The sequence below is a fragment of the Petromyzon marinus genome, chromosome 73 (assembly GCF_048934315.1).
Source record: "Petromyzon marinus isolate PM22_M1 ecotype Great Lakes invasive population chromosome 73, UKy_Petmar_22M1.pri1.0, whole genome shotgun sequence".
Lineage (NCBI taxonomy): Eukaryota > Metazoa > Chordata > Hyperoartia > Petromyzontiformes > Petromyzontidae > Petromyzon > Petromyzon marinus.
In genome coordinates, this window is record NC_133739.1 from 3,537,767 (window position 1) to 3,564,759 (window position 26,993).

The 26,993-nt window shown below is 40.9% G+C and overlaps 1 protein-coding gene across 1 annotated transcript; it reads right to left on the bottom strand.

The window, feature by feature from the left end:
- Window positions 1-211: 211 nt before the first annotated feature.
- On the bottom strand, window positions 212-23,235 carry LOC116957375 (interferon-induced very large GTPase 1-like). Its single transcript, XM_032979492.2, has 3 exons — window positions 23,168-23,235; window positions 15,273-15,372; window positions 212-9,861 (listed from the first exon to the last, which is right to left on the bottom strand). Exon 3 carries the CDS (start codon window positions 9,856-9,858, stop codon window positions 2,614-2,616), a length of 7,245 nt encoding a protein of 2,414 aa, XP_032835383.2. The 5' UTR covers window positions 9,859-9,861; window positions 15,273-15,372; window positions 23,168-23,235; the 3' UTR covers window positions 212-2,613.
- Between the last annotated feature and the right edge of the window lie 3,758 nt (window positions 23,236-26,993).

A 26,993-nucleotide genomic window follows, 5' to 3' on the forward strand; every position in this document is an offset into this window, starting at 1 on the left:
AACTCAAATTCCAGAACGACTCCCAATTGCTCACGCACCTGATCTACAATGAACAAATTGGCAATAGACGTAAATAACTTAACGTTGTTAATGTTAAATATGAAGCTTCGTGTAAAATAATTATATCAAAAGTCGATCATTTGTGTTGTCTTTTGTAAGCGGTTGGCAGTTGTAGAACTTGATCTTTCCACTCGTCCACCCTTCTAAAGCATTCGTCAGCAATGATGCCACTTTCATTCGTTGTTTTTTTTTTATGAATCCATCTCTGTCGTCTTCTTCATCGCCTTCCATATCCCTTCAAAGTGACGTCTTCCTGCCGCCTGTATTGCCAACAATGTCGAGATGATGAATGTGTTGTTCTACTTATTGAGCTCAGCCTATTCGTTGGTATTTGTCGTTTTCTTCATCCGGCTTCCACTCAGCATTTACATTTTAAAGTTGCTTGCTTATGTCCATTCATTTTTTAATGATATGTTACAATTAATATGATAGTTTTTTTCCTTGGTTAATCCGTCTTCATTGTGGTGTTAAAAATAATGTAGACTTTGCAATAACTGACAATGGATCTGGAGGAGAGGAAGATGAGAAGGCTGTGTGGACAATATTTGCTCCTACGCTTATCTGGATAGCACCGAAAAACATTCTAATGCACAAATCCTCCCCTCAAGTAATATAGCATATTGACATCGATGCATCAAACGTAGGAATAGTATACATTGTATGCAAAACTGTTATTATTTATTCACATTTACCAACCTGTGACAATAGGGTTTTCCCTTTTTTTCTGGCAACAAAACAGGTGTTAAGATTTTGATTGAAAGCTTTCGTAACTGCAGGGATTCATATTCTTGGTTCTTTCGGTAAAGTCACCCGTAGAAGGGAAACAATAAAATACTAAAAATATAAAACAATAAAATTCTGATGATGATTGCTTGTGTTGCAGTCGAAACGTCGTGAGAATTTTATTGTTTTATGTTTTTATTATTTTATTGTTTCCCTTCTACATGGTGACTTTACCGGAAGAACCAAGAATAATAATTTTATTGTTGTACAATAATTTTATTGTTTGATATTTTTAATATTTTATTGTTTCCCTTCTCCGTGGTGACTTTACCGGAAGAACGAAGAATAATAATTGTATTGTTTTGCAATAATTTAATTGTTTTATATTTTTATTATTTTATTGTTTCCCTTCTACGTGACTTTACCGAAAGAACCAAGAATATAGGTGTTAAGATGTTAAAACACCAAACTGAAACCTTTTACAAGGAATCATGTCTGCATTAACCAGCATACTTGCGGTCAGAATGCAAACAAAAAACGTACTCTGATAATATAAAAGCATTGTCTTTGAAACTGATTGGTCCACACCAGAGACGGCTTTCTTTTGAGCCTCGTCTCAAAACGGTGTTAGACCAGAGGACGCCAAAAGGCGTTACACATTACAACCTGCGTGATTATATATTTACCAACCTGTGTGATTATATGTCCATGTATGAAACTGTTGTTATGGTCATTATCATTAGTTGCTGAACGTTCGGCTTCAAAAAAGCAATGGCACTTCCATAAATGCGCATTTTTATACATGTAAAAAAAAAACAGATTATTTTTCGATTTAAAGCTTTCGTGACTGCAGCGATTCATCTTCTTGGTTCTTTCGGTAAAGTCACCACCACGTAGAATGGAAACAATAAAATAATAAAAAATAAAACATGATAAAACAAAATGAAATTCTCACGACGTTTCGGCCACAACACAAGTAGCCTTATTCAGGTGAAGAAACAGAACTGTCGGGACGACAGCGCTTGAAGACAGCACTTGAGCTTTTCAGCTTTGGATTTGACTTCAAATGGCCATATGCTATCCCATGGTAATATATTATTATGCAATTGTGGATGAACGTAAAAGTCCGAAAGGCAAAATACCAGTCTTGGGCATTCATTAGAGGGGATGAGCAGCTGATTAAAGCTCGCGAAGAGAGTACCCAGGGGAGAAGGCTCTGCCTCATGAAATAGGGGTCCGACACCAACATGAAGAAGAAAACGCAATGCTGGTGAGTATTTGCGGGAACTTGAAGCACAAAGTTACCATTAAAACATGCAATATTGATTTTGGATTAAAATCACAAGTGTTAAAGTAGATATACAATTTCATATTAAGCACGTAGTTATCTGATGTGTAATTTACCGCTTTCATTGACATTTCTATTCTTAATTTTGTATTTACATTTGAAGTGCATCACAAACAAAATGCACGTTTAAACAAAAAATGGTATAGAGGAACAAATACATTGGAAATGATTGTAGATATTTCTTTATGGATGACTTAAAAAGATGCACATATTGATTTCGCGCGAAAATATTCACGTCTTAAGGCAGATGATCATTTTACTATAACACCCACAATGTCTCAAGTTAAATGTATGTTCATATGCATGCATGTAACGATCGTTAAATGCAATGCCATTTTAGAGATGTTGCTGTTTGATGATGGATTGTGTTCGTTGTTATTATTAATAACATTAAAAAAAAATCTGCAGACTTTGAAACAGAGCCACGTATTCATAAGTTCATCTGTAACATAGGATGCCCATTTGTAGTTTTATTAATCAACCTACAGTTTCTCTAAATCCTCAATAACATCATGTTCTTTAATACATTCCCAATCTGATGGGATTTTTCCCAGCGACGCAAACTTTAGGTTATAACGCTTTTCTAAGTCTGACTTGAACTTGCAGACAAACCATTTCCAATATGGCTGTGTGGTTAAGTCTGGCGTTATGCTCCAACAAACATATTCCGGTCCGGCTGTACGATAACTCTTCCATGGTATTTTTCTGTCTGGAAACACTATGCTGCAGTTACTGGCAACTAAACTAGTGCAGATGTCGGTGGAAAAGTGATCGGTTTCGTGCCATTGTCCTCCGCATACTGCCCTGGGGCGGTGAATGGCAACACTGTGGTCTCCGTCATGATTGGACATCGTGTTTGTGCAGATGGCTTTACAGAACGGGCACTGCACCCAGCATCCACACAGCTGCCGAAAAAGTATTTCGTGAGGTTTGTTCTGAACGTTTTCTAAATCTTCTAAGCTTGCTGAAGAAAATCGATCTTTCAATCCTTGAGCCACGGTTCTTAGTCCGTTCGTTAATTCTTCTTTGAGAAATTCAATATCCGTTATGTCGCTGTAGTCCCCTTGGTCCAAAGTGTGTCTTGGGAGCTTGATGGCGTCATCAAGCTGTGTGCAAAACGCATCCAGCCACGAAGATAGGTCACACTCGTTGTCTCGTACAATTTCAGTCGCTTTGTCAATTGCACGAGTGATTGCAGCCGTGGAATCCCCAAGCCTCGACTTTAACATCTCATGAATTATTTCATTATCTTTTCCCTTGCAATACTCTTCGACACATTCCGTAATGTATTTCTGAAAGTGTTGTTTCGGTCGGTGAATATATTCATCAAACGCTTTGAAATCTTTCTTCTTCGCTAAATCTATGAGAATGTAGTTTTCCAATTTTGATCGATTTCCGTTGAATGCCGGATATGTGGACTTCATCCTGCCTGCAATGTCGATGCAAACTTTATCGTAGACTGCCTGTTGAACGGATGCTTTGAGTTTGTTACGCAAAAAATCCGCGAAAATAGTTGTGGACGTGGCGCCTTGGCAGCGGATTTTGAAGCTGTTTAAGTATTCTTCTTTCTTCCTGCTGAAGTATACCAATGGGTCGTTTTCCCTCTGGAAATTCTCATGCATTTCCTGAAATCGCTCCGTTACCTCCGCCAATATGTGGACAGATAAATCAATTTTGAACTTTTCCGTGAGCTTAAATCTATTATTGGATTGTGAAAATCTGTGTACGTCTGAATTCATTACCTCTAAAATTGCATGTACGTAGGATGGGTTGAAATTCGTTTTATGTATCTCCTGGGTGGTAATGCAGCTATTGACATTTAATTTTACATCACTAATTAGTTCTTTAATTGACTTAGTATCCTCATCTTTGAAACGGTAACTCCGATATCCAAGCCATTTCGCGTTCATCATAATGTGATCGTTTTGATTAATGTCAAATTCTGTCCCTTTATGATATTTCCATATCACTTTATTTAAGTGTTGAATTTGATTCTTATGCGCGTCGTAAAGAAGGTTTACAATTATTTGTTTTACATCAAGTGTTGCAGGGCTGGTCATACCGTTTTTAATCTCTTTAATCCAATCCTTCCAGATTTTATCAAAAGCCCTGTCCCATTCTGCTTCATTTACATTTTTGTCTCTCAATTTTGAAGCCAAATCCTTGCTCTTTATAATAAGCTGACCTTCATAACTTGATCTCTGTCGATCGATATTTCGTTTTTTGTCCTGTTGAGCCATCAGGGCAGAGTAGTTTTTGAAGGCATCAGACACTAGCTCTTCTTTCACTGTTTCAAATCCTTTTTCGAATTTAACTTTCCATTGAACCAACAATTCCGCATCATCTGCGCTATTGAAATGCTCTTCAATCTTCTTTTTAATATCCTGATAGTTTGACAAAATTATTCGTTCAATCTGTGATCGTGTCATTGCATCTGTATTGTTATCGATGCCGTTATAGAGTTTGTTTTCCTGCTGAAGAACATGGCTTCTGAGTTCCCAAGTCCATTTTCCATACATTTCTTCCAGTTTGGTATAAGCTGCGATCTCCAATGTGTTCTTAAAGCTGAATACGAAGTTTTCCGCGAGCAAAGCCGTCCATAGATCGTTAATGCGTGCTTTGAATTCTGATATCTTCAAGACATTGACTGTTTTTTCTTTTTTCGCATTTCGAAGTAACATTTCTTTAAGGTCTTTAACATTTTGGCAGTAGCTTGGATTTGGCGGAGCCATCGGAGAGTCTCCCTCCCAAAGGTGAGCAAAGTAACGGATCTGAGAGTTCACGTCAAATCTGATCACCGCGTCAAATGACGCAACAGCGCACTGCTCCTGGTCTGCAGCCATGCGGGTCATCTCATCGAGTTTCTCCTGAAAGCGTCTCCTTCCCTCCATGTTCTTATCGTGAGCAGTCACTTCTCCTACGTTTTGATGGACAAACACACAGCTCGGTGATAACCTCACCTTCCTCATTCTCAGAAATGCCTGCACAGCAATTTGTAGAATGTCTTGCATTTCAGAAGGGTTCTCTCCAAAAATGTTGATCACGGTCATGTTGCCCAGCCCAATCACAAACGTTGCCAGCTGATTGTCACGACTACGTGTTGAATTTGACAGCTCTACAGAACGTAGTCCTTCTGTGTCGACTATCAGCACAAAGTCATATCCCAGCTGTTCACTGAACTCTGCCTCCACCTTGACTAACTGCATGTAGGCCCCTCGGGTGCATCTCCCATTACCAACAGGAAACTGGAGACCAAACATGGCATTAAGTAGCGTGGACTTTCCACTGCTCTGTATTCCCAGTATTGAGATTACAAACAGCTTCACGTTCCCAATTTCATCAATGATTGCGTCCAAGATTGAGCTAATCCAAATGAGAGGGACATGCGCAGCATCACCATCCATCAGTTCAAGGGGAAATCCAGAGATCAACATTTCTGCTGCAATCTTTGGCAAAGTAGCCGATATTTTGGCAACTGACGGGGTTGTCTGTGACGCTTCGAAGATCTGACCAACTTCCCGAAAAACGTGATCAATTCCGAAGGAAGAGGCATCAAGTTCGCCTGATATTTTATCCAACTCTGATTGTTTTATAGCAATGATACTCGTGTTAAAACCTTGCGTTTTCAACGCTTTAATTGCCGTCCAGGCCTGATGATAAGTGAGATGAAGTTGTGATAAGCGATCTGCAGACATCTCATCTAAGTATATGCGTAGCCAATGCAGAAAGTATGTTTTTACTGTGCGTGAGTAATGGTTCAAAATTTCAATCAATGAGCTCATGAATTCGTTAAGAGGAAATGCTCTTTCAAGCTGCGCTTTCCTAATGCGTGTTTTTTCTCCCAGAATGTTACTTTTGTATTCCTCAACGCTTTGGGCCCCCCTTACTGTCATGCGAGTCAATTCCTTGTCTTTCTTGCACCACGACTGCCACAGTTTCCCTTGAAGAGGCAGAAATGTCTCCTTTCTGGAGCACAGTGGACTGTCACTTATAAGGCTCAGCAAAACTTTCGCCATGGTCTTGCCATCTTTGCATTGTTCATCATCTTCATCAACAATGAAGCCATACTTTTTTGCAAGAGCTGAGTAAGCTTCGATGTTTTTCTTTCCTTCTGAATTGCCCAAAAACCAATTGATTATTGACGCCAATTCATCGATTAACTCAGCCTCATTTCGATTCTCGATGGCAATTTTTGCGTTTGTTCCAAATGCTCCACTGGAAACTTTCTTTTTGTCAGCACAGAGGCAAATTAGCGGCTTTGGGGATCTCAAACATTCGTCTAAGATGCGTTTGCCTTCTTCATTGCGATCACCATCTGACAGTAATATCACATTTATAGACGAAATCTCATGTAAAAATTCCACCTGCGTTTTGTGTTCTCTTGCATCTCCGTGGAGATTAGTGAATGCTATGCAGTCATTAAATACATCATCGTCCTTGCCACCGGGAAGATACCAGGCGATCTCTGCAACTCCTTTCATTAGTTGACCATTCCTGCTGCTGCCTCGGCAGTGCCTATTGAAGAAAACTCGATGCGTTTGATTGCCGAGCAGAGAGTTCATTATCTGAGATTTCGACGCGGGCGATTCACCAAATCTTACGAAGGACACGAGTGCAGCGTTGGCATCACTGATTGCACAGCTTTTAGATTTCCATTGTGTGGTAGACGCATCACGGAAATTCCAGGTCTTTTTAATCTGTCTGAATGACCACATGGGAAATTCTATTTCTGAACGACAAGGATTTGGAACTAAAAGCGGAAGTGCAAACTGGATGAATGAAAGTTTGTTGTAAATGTACTGCCTTACAAAATTGTCTCCACAATGGAATATTGCCATTTGTAAATCCATAGGGTGAATGTGGGTTTCAGTGTTTGTCCTAGGCACATCGCTGTTATTTATGATGTCATCATAATTATTATCATCAGAAAAAAAATCATCACTATTAGGGCATGTATTTGTGTACGTGGACTGATAAAATTTGTTTGATTTTACTTTGTTTCGATTTTCACACTGAAAACTAACACGTCTTGCTCGATAGTCAATCATCATCAGTTTTTGCAGATAAGAAAGAGCAAGTTCTTGTTCTGTGCATCGAACAGGGTTACTTTGAATCGGAGACATGTTGATAACACATACATCACTTGTGTGTAATTTCTTAGGGTAGTAGTTTATCAGTGCGAGTCTTTCAAGCAGATTCCATAACTCTTCATTATTTTGTCGTGGTTGAATCGATGGTTTATTTTGGAATTCTTCTTGCCTTAAAAACGCGTCCTCTTCCCCCTCCGCCTGGGAAATTGTTCTTGCATTTTGCATCGTACGCTCTTTCTTTGAACTACATGTTTGTTCCTTGAAAGTTCCAGCGATGATGGATTCCAGCATCATATCAAGTTTATCCCAGTCAGTTGGCCCTATTTCACTGCATTTCATCACGTGGGAAACTTCAGCACACATTGCTTCTTCGACCTGGGATCTCATGAAATCGAACTGTTTTCTCTTTTCGGCAAGAGTCCGTACATTAGACAAACCTGTCCGTAACACGTATGCCTGAGCTCTGGATTTGTCTTGTTGCATCAGTCTAGAGTACTCTCCGTAAGCTGACTCTAGTGCACGTTGAAGCTGATCAATGTTGTCGTAACTCAGGGGATGTTGAAATCGTTTTTCTTTTACACAATAGCCAACAGCAGAAGCGACTGAAGTGATGAGTAGCTCTTGTTCGATGAGTTTTGTTGTTCTCAGTGATTGGCAGAATAAATTAAATGCATGTGTGATTTCTTTGCTTATTTTCTCATCTCTTTCCGAATAAGTTGGTGAAAAGTCAACTTTTATATGTTCTTCTGCTTTTGTTAAGATGTTCACGAGATCTTTAAAGTCAGATAATTGAGTAAGGACTCCTTCAGACTCATTCAGCCACTGCATAATGGAGGCGAATTGTGGAAAACTGTCAACTTCACAGCTGTTTGGCTCCATAATAGACCGCATAAGCTCTGTGATTTTCACCGTTTTGGCAGGTGCTGTAACAAGATTTGACAAAAATGATTGGAGGGCTGGGTGAGATAAACAGGTGTTCATCCAAATTAAATTGCTTTTCGTTTCATCATATAACGTTTGTTTCAAATCAAGTAGCTTTTTTAGATTATTTTCCATGTCGGATTCTTGCCAATGTTTAATATCTTGCATCACTGACCTGGCTTTAGCATTAGCAGAGACCAATATATCCTCAAGACAAAAACTAGGATTTTGGTTTGTCAAAAGTGTGTATGCCTCCTTGAGCCTGCTAGCTATCAAGGTATTTTGAAAAATATCCTTGTGGTTAAACTTGACAATTTCCCACACTGGAACCAATGATGTCCCTCGGTCAATGACAGACCACGCCTTGGTGTTGGAGACAATGTCAGTTTTCCATTGTTGAAGAGAATAAATGCCAGGTGATCCACCTATTGCACCTACGGAAAATGTCACCTTACTAAGACGTGGAGCATTGTATTTTTCAGAAAATTCCGTTGTAAATTCGGATGCCATTCTGCTCACACCGCCTGCACTGCCACTGCTGTTGTAGGCAGAAGTGGAATACTGTTCCACTGCCTCCGATAGCATATTTCTCTCTTCCTTTTCCTCATCTGAGCTGATGCCCTCTGCCGACGCTTTCCACTTAAATATCCCACCAAAGTGGACAGGGCCTGTATGGGCATGAGAGCCAAAGGTCTCAAAAAAACTTCTAAACCTGCTTCTTAGCACGTGCGTTTTAAAAGAATCCCTGGCGGTTTTAAAAGTGTTTTCAACGCTTTGTAATGCCTCCAACGCCTCATCAGACAGCTTGAGTCGATCAAAGTCAAGACGTCCTGAGGCAAGTGGTAGGTACAGGTATTTGGCGCAGTGAATGCAGGTATCCGTGGGATTTTCTTTTTGCTTGTCTTCAATGTGTAATGCCTTGCTATGCCGCGAGTTGATTTCTTCATTCAAGGCCTCTAGGAAACCTTCTGTCGTCATCGTATTGAATCCCATTATTTCCACTGCCGTCTCAAATATGTTTTCCTCTTCAGACGATGAAAACCCTTGTTTCTTTATCATCGGCTGATGTACTGGGCCATCAAGATCAAACGACATCGGGATGTTTAAGAGTTTGCCTCTTTTCTTTAACCTATCCTTTATTTGACCAGTTCGATACACCCCCTCCAAAGCAAGTCCTTTAGATGCATTTTGTAAAAGACTGAGATGTGAAATAGTCCCACGTAAAGTTGAAATGTCCGCTAAATCTAACTGCTTCAGAGAAGTGTTTGCCATATAATTGGAATGGCTGCCATCACACAATGGGGTTTCTTTTGCTCCTTTCAATTCCATTCGCTGCTCTGCCTCAGTCTCTATGTTGGCCTCACCACTGCGAGTTAATGTTTTCTGATGTATTTGTTCTGGATGCTGCTTTGTTGGTGCATCTTGCTTCTGTTTATTTCCAATCGGCTCACATTGCTGCGATTGTTTTGAAACAACTACATCATTGCCCGACATTTCCAACAACTTACATAATGCCTTTTTCTCCCATGAATGCCGGCAGTGTGGCCCTATGATTTGAAATTCCTCAGCGCCACAATACTGCAATGCTTGTAGATGGGTAATATCCAAAATATCTCGTAGTTTTGGAATCCAAAAAGTTGCATTAAGACCTAAGTCCGTAAGTACTTTGGCAAGCTCATCCTGAGCTCTAATGTCGTGGTCCTCCGCTTTAGACATAGCCTTGAACGCACACACAGACACCGTCCTTGATTAGATATACAACTTTTTGATTTAAAGCTTTCGTGAGTAATTGCAGTAATTGATATTCTTAGCTCTTTCGGTAAAGTCACGTTGAAGGGAAAACAATAAAGTAATAAAATATATATAAAACAATAAAAATTTCTCACGACGTTTCGACCATAACGCAAACGGTCATCATCAGGTGTGAAAAAGCAACGGCAAGAAAAATGTGAAAGAAGCGGCGGTCCGCATTTATTTATTTATTTAAGCGGCGTTTTATTTATTTCAATGTTTTTATTGCTTTATATATTTTATTACTTTATTGTTTCCCCTTTAACGTGACTTTACCGAAAGAGCTAAGCATATAGATATACAACATTTAACAATAATACAAATCAATGTATAATTCAGTTGAATATTGAATGTTGTTTTTAATCATAGCATAACAAATATTCAGACGAATAACCAAAGTCCATCGCCTATTTTAACGTCAAACATCTCTGAGAAATATAAAATAAAGAATATGACTATTAAATAAAGTATTTCCTAATACCTACCATGCTTATCTACGTTTTTTAATAATACAAATTAAATATATATCTACAATTTAGATATTTCAACGATTGATTAAGCCGTTGCATGTTGAAATTTGGAATATAACAGCGCGGAATTCATTCCTGCAACGGGCCCAATTTTCTCAAGCGACTAATGGGAAGTGTTTTGACTTACCGTGCTACAACAAGCAGCTCTTCAGCCATGGCACCATAGCTAATGGATCAATCCTGCCCAGCTCCTGTGCTCAAGCTCAACACGCGGTACTCATGCCACTTGGCCCGAAACTTTTTTAACTAAAAAAAAAAACAACTACTTTCCAATTAAATTTTGATTTAAAGCTTTCGTGACTGCAGTAATTCATATTCTTAGTTTTTTCGGTAAAGTCACGTATGAAGAGAAACAACAAAATAATAAAATATATATAAAACAATACAAAATTCTCACGACGTTTCGACCATAACTCAAACGGTCATCTTCAGGTGTGAGAACGTTTTTGGCTGCATGTCATTTCCCAATGCCAATGTTGATAAAAGTCGGTCTTCATCCAATGCTACACCGGCCCCTAGAGGGAGTAGTACGGGGTGTACTGGGGTGGGGCCAACGCCACAAGTTTGTGCGGCGCTTGGAGTTGACAGATGGGGGGGATGCTATGAGGTCTGGTCTTAGAGATTGTGTGTCTACTGTAAGGTGTGGTGGTATCAAGAGCTTTGACCGTGATGACATCTTGATCTGGAACGCCAATGCTCTTTGTGCCGGAGTGAGCTAAGGCCACACACGCATACGCTGTGTGCCCCTTGCGCGAGAGTTGGGTGGTCTTAGGCACTGCTCAAAGCCACAATCACACTGGGGTCAGTTCATCGCCTGGGAATAATGTGTTGGACATTACATTACATTATCGCAATGTGCTATTGCACGTTACATTATCCCTATGTGATAACGTAATGTACAGCACATTATTCATTGCAGTGGCTGCTGAAGTGGTGATGGCCATTGCTTTTTCGGGGGCTTGTGTACATTGATTGCCATCGCATGACCAACCATGACGGTCATTATTCTCACGTGCCGTCACTTGTGGTACTGCACTTGAGAGCACGGCCCTTTAGCCATTGACTCATGCAGATGGTGAGGTGATGTTTAGGTTGGTTAATGGCAGCACCAATGGTGATTTAAAGCTTTCGTGACTGCATGGATTCATCTTCTTGGTTCTTTCGGTAAAGTCACCACGTAGAAGGGAAATAATACAACAATTAAAATAAATCATAATCAAATAAAATTCTCGCGACGTTTCGGCCACAGCACAAGCAGGCGTCCTCAGGTGAAGGAACAGAACTGTCGGAAAGACAGCGCTCCAGTGAACACTGCTAAGCTTGGCAGCGTCTGTGATAGACTTTAACATCCTGCTAATCTATCACATTAACATAGCTACTTCAATGCTACATTCTTCTGTTGATATGTAAACTCCTTTGTCAAGGCGCTCTGCTCCTCCCACCCAGTTTAAAAGACGCAGCCAAGCTTAGCAGTGTTCATTGGAACGCTGTTTTTCCGACAGCTCTGTCTCTTCACCTGAGGACGGCTGCTTGTGTTGTGGCCGAAACGTCGTGATATTTTTTTTTAATATATATTATTTCCCTTCTACGTGACTTTACCGAAAGAACCAAAAAGAAGCACCAATGGTGTTAATATTTTTTCTGTAACTTGCTATCCGCGTGCTGGGACAGAATGGTATGCTCTTTTTTTGAATGAAAAAATGTGTACGTCTGCTTTTAGGCTCATCATAACTACAGTACCATATGAACAATTATATGTTTTGACTGCAGTCTCCCTAATTCTGTATGAAGTGTTTATTTTTTTCAAATGCGTAATCCACTTTGAAGCTGTGAATAGCAATTATTATATGCATAGACTACTTTACAACGAAAATAAACACCAATTCATGAATATATAATACTATTTCAATTTTGACTTAAAGCTTTCGTGACTGCAGGAATTAATATTCTTTGTGTCTTTCGGTAAAGTCACGTAGATAGTTCCAAAGAAAATAACAGAAAAATAACAAAAAACTACGACGTTTCGATCGCAACACAAGCGGCCATCACCAGGAAAAGGGGCTTAGCTTCTAAAGACAAACTGTTTATAAAGGTTTGAAATGAGCGTAGCTCAAATGTCAGCAGCCAAGGTTCATGGAAGTGGTGGGCAGCGGTGGTGGGCTTTCCACCAATCATTGGTGCCGCCATCTACCAACCTAAAGCTATCCAAATATATATATAGACAGAGACCCAATTTAAACTGAGAAGATTGGTACAAACTGAGCACTCATTGAAACGACGTTATTAACCAGTTTAAGTCATAGTTGGCTGTGATGTTCCCATCCCACTACCTTCCAACGTTAGTTGTTATTTTCGGCTCTCCGATTTTTTTTTACATTAACAGGTTAAATTATATTCTTAGTTCTTTCGGTAAAGTCACGTTGAAGGGAAACAATAAAATAATAAAATATACATTAAACAATAAAAATTCTCACGACGTTTCGACCATAACACAAACGGTCGTCATCAGGTGTGTCGGTTTACAGATTACATTTCTCACACTCACACAGCCACCTCGCGTGCCATCCTCGAGACTGCTGCTAGGCGATCTTCCACGAACACGCTAACGCAGACACGGGCAAAGTATATGGCCCCTTTGGGCTTTTTAATCCGGCCTGCCGAAATTGTCCAAATATGCTTATTATTATTATTAATAAATTAAATTTTACCTTTCTCCTGTAATGCCACCCATTTCCCCGTTAGATGGCGCACTTTGACCATCCATCTGTTCCTGGCCCCGGCCCCTCTGTCAAATTTTAGAACCCATTGTGGCCCGCGAGTCAAAAAAAATCGTGCCCCACCCCTGTGCTAATCTCTCACGTTAATGCGATGAGCAACTTCCACAGCACGTCGTATAGATGGTACTTCTTTAATTCTCTCACTGGGCACAACACCGGCCAACGCGGGTTCTTCCTCACCTGAATACATGTACATGCCCGTCTGAAGTTTGCCAGTGAACATCTGAATGATCCACAGGACAACTGGGTGAAAGTGTTGTGGTCAGATGAGACCAAAATGGAGCTATTTGGCATCAACTCAACTCGCCGTGTTTGGAGGAGGAGGAATGCTGCCTATGACCCCAAGAACACCATCCCCACCGTCAAACATGGAGGTGGAAACATTATGCTTTGGGGGGTGTTTTTCTGCTAAGGGGACAGGACAACTTCACCGCATCAAAGGGACGATGGACGGGGCCATGTACCGTCAAATCTTGGGTGAGAACCTCCTTCCCTCAGCCAGGGCATTGAAAATGGGTCGTGGATGGGTATTCCAGCATGACAATGACCCAAAACACACGGCCAAGGCAACAAAGCAGTGGCTCAAGAAGAAGCACATTAAGGTCCTGGAGTGGCCTAGCCAGTCACCAGACCTTAATTCCATAGAAAATCTGTGGAGGGAGCTGAAGGTTCGAGTTGCCAAACGTCAGCCTCGAAACCTTAATGACTTGGAGAAGATCTGCTAAGAGGAGTGGGACAAAATCGCTCCTGTGATGTGTGCAAACCTGGTGGCCAACTACAAGAAACGTCTGACCTCTGTGATTGCCAACAAGGGTTTTGCCATCAAGGACTAATTCATGTTTTGCAAAGGGGGTCAAATACTTATTTCCCTCATTAAAATGCAAATCAATTTATAACATTTTCGACATGCGTTTTTCTGGATTTTGTTGTTGCTATTCTGTCTCTCGCTGTTCAAATAAACCCACCATTAAAATAATAGACTGATCATTTCTTTGTCAGTGGGCAAACGGACACAATCAGCAGGGGATCAAATACTTGTTTCCCTCACTGTATAACTCTAGGCAATTACACCTCTGCTGGCCACACGCACAGCCGGTCACTCGGCGTGGTCCCCTGGTCCTCACTCGTCACCGCCGCTGGCTGTACGGTGACGACGATGGCGGCGATGGAACCCACGCGTGTCACGTGTCACCCTGTCACGTGTCACCCTGTCATTACATTAACGTAGCCACCTTGGCACGCTCGCCATGGAGCGTGCTCCGCGATGTTACACTAACATGCAATTTATTTTTTCCTTGCAGCCCTTTGATTGGTTGGAAACCCCACCACCACCGCGGTCGCTACCCACCACTTTCATTGGCTGCTGACATTTGGGCCACGCCCATTTCAAACCTTTACAAACAGTTTGTCATCTTCTTTGGTTCTTTCGGTAAAGTCACCACCACGTAGAATGAGTAATAAAATAATAAATTGATAAAATAAAATAACACAATAATATTCTCACGACGTTTCGGCCACAACACAAGCGGCCTTCATCAGGTGAAGGGACGAGACCGTCTGGAGGACAGCGCTGTCCTCCAGACAGAAGAAGGCCGCTTGTGTTGTGGCCGAAACGTCGTGAGAATATTATTGTGTTATTTTATTTTATCAATTTATTATTTTATTCTCATTCTACGTGGTGGTGACTTTACCGAAAGAACCAAAGAAGATGAATCCTTGCAGTCACGAAAGCTTTCAATCGAAACAGCTTGACTTTAGAAGCTAACCTCCCTTTTTTCCTGGTGACGACCGCTTGTGTTACGATCGAAACGTCGTAGTTTTTTGTTTGTTTGTTATTCTTTGCAATTATATTTGGACCGCCCTACCTGCCTGTACAGAAAGACCCAAAGAATATGATTTCAATGTATGTGTTTACTACAATTAGCACAATTGAGCGTGCCATTTACGTGACAGGGACATTCCAGCCGTGATGCCAACAGCAACCTAAATGTTCGCAATGCAAGTGCCAGAGTTGACCGTCTCACGGACTCACCTCTCGCTTGCTCAGAGCGCAAAGGAGGTTGGAACCCTCTTCCTGACCCTCTTCATTGACAGACAAGTGTCAGGGTGAGGTGGAGTTGCACTGTGTCCAGCTTGAAAATATAAACACACCAAACACGTGATTTATTGTTTTCACCGTACACTACAAAGCAACCACAGCTTCAGATAACTGTGAACTATGCATGGGTTTACCGACTCACGTAGACTTTCATTTGAAGGTTATTACAACAACATACACATTTATGCAGCATCTAAATATAGGTTAATGTGAACAAAACCCGTTAACACGGGATGAATCGCAAAAGCATGGCGGGAGGTGTTGGTCATTGTAATACTCGAACCCGACAAGCCAACCAATGAGCTGGGAAGCTATGGGCCAATATGACTCCTGTTGTGAACGACCTACAAACTCCTGGAGCGCATCATGATATCGGAGGATCGACCCCCTCGTCAAGTCAGTGATCCCCGGAGAACAAGCGGGATGTGTGGACTTCTCTCATAGGACTATAACACGGCCTGGATTAAAGGACTTGATGTGGAAGCTCACAAGGACCATTCCTTGCCTCAAAAAGAATCCTCCTGATGTGGACGATGCTGATCAATAGCTCAATAGCGTGTCCATATGAGCAACATATAAACCATATTCTTAGTTTTTCCGGTAAAGTCACGTTGAAGAGAAACAACAAAATAAAAAAAAATATATAAAACAATAAAAAAAATTCTCACGACGTTTCGACCATAACTCAAACGGTCGTCTTGAGTTATGGTCGAAACGTCGTGAGAATTTTTTTTATTGTTTTATATATATATTATTATTTTGTTGTTTCTCTTCAACGTGACTTTACCGAAAAAACTAAGAATATGAATTACTGCAGTCACGAAAGCTTTAAATCAACATATAAACCAGTTTAACACGTAGTAGGCTTTCGCGACCAATATTATTCATAATAAAGGTTTTTGGGTTAGATCGCGTTTATTTATAAATGTGTCGTAACCCTCCACCACCCGACACGGCCAATCAGCAAAAAAAGTGTCACGTTGACAAAAGACAAATAATTCACTACTTCAGCCCACCGGTGTGTTGAAGAGTTAATCCACATTTACAGTTTGAGTTGTACGACGTTTCGCTGGTAAATACATCCAGCATCATCGGGCAATTCGCCAGAATGGTAAAGCCCTCGCTTGCTCCCGGTTTTATATAGAGCAGAGAATCCATTGAAATTGAGAGGAACAAGAATAACTTTAATCGCTCTGACAGCTACCGGCTTAGTGCGGCCTGGAAGCGTATTATTAAATAACACACATTACATCTTGATTTAAAGAATTACTAATCTACAACTCATTACTAATCATAACCAATGACTGATTACTAATCGATTATATAATTACATTACCCCCCCCCTCCGCCTCTAATCACTGCACCTGATGAGTAAAGTGATGACGTCACTCTTCTGCTCTATATAAAACCGGGAGCAAGCGAGGGCTTTACCATTCTGGCGAATTGCCCGATGATGCTGGAAGTATTTACCAGCGAAACGTCGTACTCAAACTGTAAATATGGATTCGCTCTTCAACACACCGGTGGGCTGAAGTAGTGAATTATTTTTGTCTTTTTGTCAACGTGACACTTTTTTTTGCTGATTGGCCGTGTCGGGTGGTGGAGGGTTTTACGACACATTCATAAATAAACGCGATCTAACCCAAAAACCTTTATTATGAATAATATAAACCAGCTCACCCTGGCCCCTCACTGCATAAACAGTCGACCCTTCTGCATCGCGACTTTCCTCATTGCGGTTTGCATATATAATTAAATGGGAATTATTATTATTATTTTGGGGAGTTTCGCGAAAAGCCGCAGACGACACGCGGAGGCCTGCAAATGGCACGCGAAGAGTTTGGCGACGCACAGATGATGCATCAAACGGATGCATAACATCCATGTGCTTATTGTCTCATACCGTCAATATACGCAATTGTTTGTTCGAGTAACACAAATTTTGTTTTGTGAATTGTTAGTTTGTGCGTTGGTTTGGAGGATGCCAAGCTTCGTTCACAGCCCGCCCCCCCCCCTGAACCCCCCGGCTGGAGGTGATCGCTTCGTTCGCTCGCCAAGGGGACCAAAACATTTTACGCGTTTTTTTTTCCAGACATCGGGGGGGGGGGGGGTCCTGCGCCCCTAACCCCCTGCGATGTGAAAGGGTCGACTTAGGTCTGAACGATTAATCGATTTCAAATCGAGTTCGCGATTTGAAACAATGCGATTAGCAAATCGCAAAGGCTGCGATTTTTTTTTTGGCGATTTGAAAAGTCCGATTACTTTCTTATTTGAATTGTTATATTTTTTTTATTATTATAACTTTCTTTATTTAACTTAGCAATTGTTCTATGTTTGATTGTTCTATTTGAATTAAAACATTTTAATGCATACATGTTGGAAGCAATTCATATATTTAAGTTCTCATCCTTGCATTAGAATATATAGAGCAGTCCGTATATTGATGGCATCACGTGGTAATGCTCCATCACGTGATTTAAATTTACTAACACAGTGAATATTGAATTGAAGCATGACTTCAACAATTTAATCGCAAATCAAATCGCATTCGCAACATGTCAGAAAAATCGCAATTCGATATTTTCCCCAAATCGTTCAGCCCTAGATCGACTGTATGCCTGTTATATATATTTTTATTTTGTCTTGTCTATTTTGAATGTCGCAGTTCCTGACAGACAAATATGCATTCACTGCATGCCAGAAGTCGGGAAAACCAGAAGGCGAAGCCACAACAGCACTAGAATGGGCATGATGAGAATATTCTAGATTTAAAGCTTTCGTGACTGCAAGGTTCCATACTCTTTGGTTCTATTGGGTAAAGTCACGTAGGTAAAAAGTAAAATAACACAAATCACGACGTTTCGGCCACAACACAAGCGGCCTTCATCAGGTGAAGGGACGAGACTGTCTGGAGGACAGCGCTGGAGTGGGAGAAGCCAGGCTTAGATCGCGAACTTTAAGCTGTGTGATCACACAAGCTTAAAGGTCGTGATCTGAGCGTGGCATTTTTCACTCCAGTGCTGTCCTCCAGACAGTCTCGTCCCTTCACCTGATGAAGGCCGCTTGTGTTGTGGCCGAAACGTCGTGATTTTTGTTATTTTATTTTTTACCTACGTGACTTTACCCAATAGAACCAAAGAGTATGATGGAGAATAACCAGAGCCTGAGGAGGGCCCTAGAAGCCGTAGTACATTTTGCTTCCTCGGGAATTCACCTAACTCGTGTAGCGATGGAGGAAGTAGTTCATGACAGGCCATAGAGGAATAACTCTTGCATGGGCAAGGAGTCACCCAGGGGAATTTCTGAGAGAGAATTTACGCAAGGGTGGACCCATGGCAAAACACCATAAACTCGCTGCTCACCCAAGGGCAAATCCCGGGCAGAGAGACAAGAATGTCCATTGGCGTTCCACTCTCTGAATTAACAAACCCTGGTGCCTTGAAAGTTGAAACGTTCAAATGCCAACCATGCATATGAACATTCTTAAACATCACGGCATTAAACATTACCTTTGGTGATTGGACATATTGTTAAGTGGCAATGCAGCACATAGTCAGGGGGTTGTGAATACGACGAGTTGCATCTTTTATTGCATCCACTCATCAATGTATGAGTGCCATGAGAGCTGGGTTAAGCATATAAACTTGATAATGACGTGTGGAAGTTTTGTATTGAAGCATTGGACAAAATGATCATGAATAAAATAGACGTTATACGAATTACGTCTAATCTCCACGACAAAAAAAAATTGCGAGTATTCCAGGGGTATAACCAGAGCCTGCCAACGGCCGTTGTCATCCCATTGCATGCTACAGCAGGAATTAATTTGAAGGATGAGTCGTCCTTAACGAAGGAGGAAAGCCGTTTCACAATAAACGTGGCATGGCTACAGACACACACACACACCCACACTACACGTAGGGGCAATCAAGTGGCTCTGTGCTCACACACATCGTGGGATGAGTTTGATAGGGGGTTATGACATCAAGTGTCAGGATGTCTGCGGAGCCAGAACCAGGGGTGATCTCAGGCTCACCCGATGGATGCACCACCACGTGTGCAAAGGTGGAGGAAGAATGTCGGGCCGTAATGTATACTAGGTAATTCATCACATGAGCTAGACATTATATATATAAAAAAAAAACAGCACACAATCTTAATTTGTTAGTTCTGCACGGGCAGACTCCAAGGACTTGCCCTGATGACTGGCAACAGAGTTCAGTTCCTGCTGAGGTACACGAAGTGTCACTAGAAGGATTATTCATAATAGAGGTTTTTGGGTTAGATCGCGTTTATTTATAAATGTGTCGTAACCCTCCACCACCCGACACGGCCAATCAGCAAAAAAAAAGTGTCACGTTGACAAAAAGACATATATAGTTCACTACTTTAGCCCACCGGTGTGTTGAAGAGTGAATCCACAACATTTACAGTTTGAGTACTGTGACGTTTCGCTGGTAAATACATCACCAGCATCATCGGGAAATTCGCCAGAATGGTAAAGCCCTCGCTTGCTCCCGGTTTTATATAGAGCAGCAGCAGGGTGACGTCATCACTTAACTCATATCAGGTGCAGTGATTAGAGGCGGAGGGGGGGGTATTGTAATTATATAATCGATTAGTAATCAGCCATTGGCTATGATTAGTAATGAGTTGTAGATTAGTAATTCTTTAAATCAAAATGTAATGTGTGTTATTTAATAATACGCTTCCAGGCCGCACGTCATACTCAAACTGTAAACGTTGTGGATTCACTCTTCAACACACCGGTGGGCTAAAGTAGTGAACTATTTTGTCTTTTTGTCAACGTGACACTTTTTTTGCTGATTGGCCGTGTCGGGTGGTGGAGGGTTACGACACATTTATAAATAAACGCGATCTAACCCAAAAACCTTTATTATGAATAATATTGGTCGCGAAAGCCTACGTGTTAGAAGGATTATATTCATCTTCTTGGTTCACAGTGTTCAGTGAAGCGCTGTCGTCCCGACGGTTCTGTTCCTTCACCTGAAGGAGGCCACTTGTGTTGTGGCCGAAACGTCGTGAGAATTTTATTCCCAATTATGTTTCATTTTTGTTATTTCATTTCCCATTCTACGTGGTGGTGACTTTACCGACAGAATCAAGCAGATGAATCCCTGCAGTCACGAAAGCTTTCAGATCGAAAAGGATTATATTCATATTCTTAGTTTTTTCGGTAAAGTCACGTTGAAGAGAAATAATAAAATATATATAAAACAATAAAAAAATTCTCACGACGTTTCGACCATAACTCAAATGGTCGTCTTCAGGTGTGTTGGTTCGCGTAAATGTATTTTTAAACGGCGCATTTATTTATTTATTTTACAAACCCGTTAGCGCCACGCGCAGCGATTACTCCTGGGTAAACTGCCAAATCGCTGCGCGTGGCGCTAACGTTTTTTAAATAAATAAGTAAATGCGCCGTTTAAAAATATCTTTATGCAAACCAACACACCTGAAGACGACCATTTGACTTATGGTCGAAACGTCGTGAGATTTTTTTTTATTGTTTTATATATATTTTATTATTTTGTTGTTTCCCTTCAATGTGACTTTACCGAAAAAACTAAGAATATGAATTACTGCAGTCACGAAAGCTTTAAATCAAGGATTATATTGTTTTTTCGTTTTTTTTTGTTTGGGCCGCTTGCAGAGCCAAGGACTGCTCCTGCAGTGTTGCAATTAGCTGTGTGGCCGAAGAGAATTTGTTAATGAGAGCGCCCTAGCGGTGAGGACGTCTTATACAGCCCTTTTCGTGCCGCTGTCGTGCAAAGGAACGCTCTGTTAAATACTGCACGTTCATTGGAAAGGGCGGAGCCTGACGTACAAGACGTACAGGTTTCCATCGCTTTGTGGTTGTAAGAAGAAGGGTCACACACAAACCGAAACCACACGGGACAGCTTACCTGCCAAACAGTACACACACACACAATGGTGTTCCACGTCCGATCACGAAGCCTGAAGAGAGCTACTTGTTTTAAAGCTTTCGTGACTGCAGTAATTCATATCCTTAGTTTTTTTCGGTAAAGTCACGTTGAAGAGAAACAACAAAATAATAAAATATAAAATATATTCAGGTGACCGTTTGAGTTATGGTCGAAACGTCGTGAGAATTGTTTATTGTTTTATATATATTTTATTATTTTGTTGTTTCTCTTCAACGTGACTTTACCGAAAAAAACTAAGAATAGGGCTACTTGTGTTGTGGCCGAAACGTCGTGAGAATTGTATTGTCTTATTTTATTATTTTATTCTCATTCTACGTGACTTTACCGAAAGGACCAAAGATAAAGAAGAATTTGAATTGCATTTAGCGAATTTTGGGTAGAAATACATTCGAATTGGGAGCTTTCGTGACTGCAGGAATTAATCTTTGTGGTTTTTTTTTTCGGTAAAGTCACGTAGAAATAATAAAATAACATAATAGTGTACGACGTTTCGCTTGCAACACAAGCAATCATCATCAGGTACAGAAGAGCTAAATTTACGAGAGAGAGAGGAGACACGTAACCACAGATATATACAGACACAGATACAACAGGGGATGCAGAGAGAGAGAGAAACGTGGGAGCACACTAAACCAAACAAGGCTTTAGCAAGATTGCTAAATTAACTTACAATTGAGCAATCTTTGAAATAACGTTATCAACCTGACCTTGCGTTAATTGTGTTTTGACCGACCGTCTGTGTTGCGTTATAGAGTTTCCAAATCTTGCTAAAGCCTTGTTTGATTTAGTGTGCTCCCACGTTTCTCTCTCTCTGTGTATCTGTGTCTGTATATATATCTGTGGTTATGCGTCTCCTCTCTCTCTCTCTCGTAAATGTAGCTCTTCTGTACCTGACGATGATTGCTTGCGTTGCAATCGAAACGTCGTACACCATTATGCTATTTTATTACTTCCACGCGACTTTACCGGAAAAAAAAAACAAAGATTAGAAATACATTCGTCCAATATGCATTAATATTACACAATCCGAACCCGCATAAAGCGAGAGAAACCTTTACTCACTAGCAGCAACCTCAAGTCTACACAGCGTCACTTGTATGTGCAAATCTTTACGTACACATACACACATCTCCATGCACACTTTGGTGTTGAGATTGTGTCCTGTGTTTTGAACTTAGGCATTATATGTGCACCACAAGTGTACGTGGTTAATGCAGTCATGATTCCTTGCAATGGTTGCGAGTTTGGTGTTTTAACATCTTAACACCTCTCTTAGCCTGAGTTTCTGTTCCATATTTGTCGTTAATGACCACAAGTCCGAACACTGTCAAAGAAGGTAGTATGCACTGTGACTGGCACATCAGTAGATAATGCGTTTGATTAGATAAAGACTATTAGGGGAGTCGCAAACAGTGCGAAAGGGCTAATGTTGTGTTTGGGCTAGAGATAGTATTACAAACCAACATCAAGTTTCGCGTAAGAGCAATTGTTCAGGCAAGATTAATGTTTGACATATTTTTAAAACGTAATTTTTGTTGTTGCCTAGATTGTAATAACTTATAATATTTCACTATTTTGGCGTGTTTGCATGCAGTCCGATATTACAGGGCCATCTGTTCAACCTATTTAGCATCGCTAACCCATTAGGCATTAACATGCAGTTTAACATGGTATTATTGTTTTAAACATAGCCTGTTAACATACCTGATTTACAATAGCCAGCCTATATTAACCACACATAGTCTAGACAATGTACGTTCTAACATATATACCGCAAATAATTTACCCGTAACTGATTTCAATAGTTTTAGCCTATTGCTGGCCAATGTGCAGCCGAATTACATCTTCTACAATACTCACGATGTCCAGGTGATGGAGAGCCGTAGGGCGCAAGTAATTCGCTCCGTCTCTTCTGCTCTCTGGATTCACCCCGGGCTTTATACTCAGATTCACAAAAAAGGTGGAGCTTCCCAGACTCCACCCAGCGCTTGATAATAACGAATGCGTGTGTGCCTGTGTGTGAGAGACGCACGCGAATGTCCTTTGAGTTGTTGAATATTTAATATCACCTAGGCAGCGAGGATAGCGTATAAAGAAGGAGTCTCTCAAGGAATCGGGCAATGAGATATCATTTCCAAATTATACTACGGCTCTCAAAGGCCAAGGGCTAACACTGTTTTTAACAATTGATCTACATAACGACACCTTGCCGATATTAACTATGTTACCCTATTTGTATTTTTTATTTTTAAATTATATCTTAAAGCTATTTTATATTCGATATTTATTTAATTTTATATACTTCAGCCCCTTGGTGTTAGACTTTTAACCCTCATTATAGTAAGACTTGTTTAAAACTTATTTAAGATTTTAGATTCCTATAGGTTGAATGTATGCACTATCCTGCCAAAGTAAATTCCGTGTCGGTGTGAACTTACATGGCGAATAAAACCCTTTCTGATTCTGATTCTGATTCAAAGCACTAACACTTAAATCATACACGAACTTGTTATGCATTCATGTGGATCATCATGGGCGAAAGGACAAATAAGCAGAGCTCCATTCTATATCCACATTTAAATAGAAAAATAGTTCAGTCCATCCACCGTTTATTTTTCCAGGCGAACATCAATCACAAAAGAGGCATTTGTAGGCAGTCAAACTACAGACTGGTCTCGATGTGCTGATCATATCCAGCATTTCTGATGTTTGTTTTGGCTCAAATCTATACTTTTTTGTGAGCTTTTCTTGCTTGGAAAGCATCCCACTGTTTCAGAAGAAAGCAAGACAGCCAACCCCACATTTAGATCATCAAAGTGCACCTAGCCTGGCACAGGCGTCGTGGTGATGTCGCCGGCACTTCGTGGCGAATGGCGGTTGTATTGGTATTGCTGTGTGGGGAGCGGTAGTGTAGCGGTGAGCGCACTGCGCTGAAAAAGTGGCGACCCGAGTTCGATTTTTGCTCACGGCCAACATCGGTGGCTGGGTGTGGTGTGTAAACATCGCCACTGGGGAGACAAAGGGGGCCGGTTGTGGTGTTGGCCACCGCCACTCCCTCGTGTGCCGTGCCGGCCTTCATCGGAGCTACTCACTATCAGCACTTGCCCCCTAAGACTGTTAAGGATACACGGGGGATCATTGTCGTCGCGGTGTGTGTGTCTGTGTGTGTCTGTGTGTGTCTGTGTCTCTGTGTGTGTGTATGTGTCTGTCTGTCTGTGTGTGTGTCTCTGTGTGTGTGTCTGTCTGTCTGTGTGTGTCTCTCTGTGTGTGTCTCTGTGTGTGTCTGTGTGTGTGTCTCTGTGTCTGTCTGTCTGTGTATGTCTCTCTGTGTGTGTCTCTGTGTGTGTGTCTGTGTGTGTGTCTCTGTGTGTGTCTGTCTGTGTATGTCTCTCTGTGTGTGTCTCTGTGTGTGTGTGTCTGTGTGTGTGTCTCTGTGTCTGTCTGTCTGTGTATGTCTCTCTGTGTGTGTCTCTGTGTGTGTGTCTGTGTGTGTGTCTCTGTGTGTGTCTGTCTGTGTATGTCTCTCTGTGTGTGTCTCTGTGTGTGTGTGTCTGTGTGTGTGTCTCTGTGTGTGTGTCTGTCTGTGTGTGTCTGTGTGTCTCTGTGTGTGTGTCTGTGTGTGTGTGTCTCTGTTTGTGGGGAGCGATAGTGTAGCGGTTAGCGCGCTGCGCTATGAACCTGGCGACCCGGGTTCGATTCCCGCTCACGGCCAACACCAGTGACGATTATCTGAACCGGTCCCGGGCCTCCCCTAGGTCGACTCAGCCTCAAATGAGTACCTGGTGCGGTGTGTAAACATTGCCACTAGGGAGACAAAGGCGGTCGGGCGTGGTGCTGGCCACCCACCCCCTCGTGTACCGTTCCGGCCTTCATAGGTGCTCGCTAACAGCACTTGCCCCTACAGTCTGTTACAGGCTATATGGGGGACCTTTTGTTTTTGTGTCTGTGTGTGTGTCTGTCTGTGTGTGTCTGTGTGTGTGTTGGTGTCTGAAATTGTGGTAACTCATTGCCCCCATTCTGACTAGCATCAGGAACCAAGGTTCATGAAAATAAAACATTTTTTTCTATTCATGTTACTATATTTTATGTTTCATTTGATTTATTACACAGTATTTTATATTGTTACATGGAAAAGTGCAATGCTCCTAATTGTGAGTTCGACTGCTTTTGTTTCTGTTGAACCTTAGCACAGTTTCTTTGGTTCTTTCGGTAAAGTCACGTAGAATGAGAATAAAATAATAAAATGATAAAATAAAATAACACAATAAAATTCTCACGCCATTTCGGCTACAACACACGCGGCCTTCAGACAGTCTCGTCCCTTCACCTGATGTTTTTAATCAGTCATGAAGGAATAACCCGAGGACTGCCCGTATTCCTTCATGACTGATTAAAAACATACAATTATCTCCTAAACAGGAGCATCCCTGCTTCCACCCCTGATTATTATAGTTGGCTACATACGGTGCAAACTAATTTCAACGTAAATAAAATGAGTCTGTACCACAGCCTGTAAATCAGTGTCTACATATGTAGGCAATTAATGGTATTTATGTCCATATATTCCCGAACGCTTGGTTTATAATTTAGAGAAGAAAAAAAAATCAGTCCTATTTTATACAATGCTGTTTTTATTAAGTTTATACAAATAGATGCCACCATGCATGCATACCAGTTTTTTTTTATGTCGTTATCATTTGATAAAGTAGTAACGAATGGATGGATGTGCGTGCGCTGTCTCAGAACTCGTGGTTTGTCCCGAATCATGTAAAATATATATAAAACAATAAAAATTCTCACGACGTTTCGACCACAACACAAACGGTCGTGAGAATTTTTATTGTTTTATAAATATTTTATTATTTCATTGCTTCCCTTCAACGTGACTTTACCGAAAGAGCTAAGAATATGAATTACTGCAGTCATGAAAGCTTTAAATCAAAATTTAAATCAGTCCTACTTTTATCCAATGTTGTTTTTGTTATGTTTATTCAAATGGATGCCACTACGCATGCATACCAGTTTCCTATTTTGTTATCATTTGCTAAAGTAGTAACGAATGGATGGATGTGTGTGTGTGCTGTCTTAGAACTCGTGGTTTGTCCCGAATCATGTTCAAATGTTCATGACATTTGAACATGATTCTCATATACAATGCCATTGTTTCTCAAAGCTGTTTTCTTAAGATTGCGTAAAAAGATTCCACTCTCCAGTCTTGCCTTTACAATACATTCCTCCTTATAATCACGCGTCAACATGCTCTACCAGATTTTCTTGAACATTTTTGCTTGCATTGTGACTTTCATAGAATCTTAAATATGCCAGTGCCATCCATCAAATGTCTCTCAGAATGTAGTCTTTTACTTGACAGGTGCATTTTATCACTCACACTTGTACATAAGTATGCAGATGTTGCTCATTTGTAAGTGTTTTGTTAGCATATGTGATCACCTGCATTTGTACATTTGATTTAATTTTCATCTTTACATTTTCTCGTAAAACAAACCTTTTTGAGATGTGTGTAAGCATCAAACTACTGACTTTGAAAGTTAAAAAAGCGTTAATCTTTACACGTATATCCATTGGGATGTATAATGTTTGACTCGAGAAAAACACATTCATTGTAGTTTCCCTGATGTGCAAATTCGGCTGTATGACAAACTATCGTGAATGACTGAAAACTTTA

Bases quoted from the DNA above. Each gene is read 5' to 3' on its own strand.
- LOC116957375 (XM_032979492.2), bottom strand. From the start codon at position 9,858: ATGTCTAAAGCGGAGGACCACGACATTAGAGCTCAGGATGAGCTTGCC.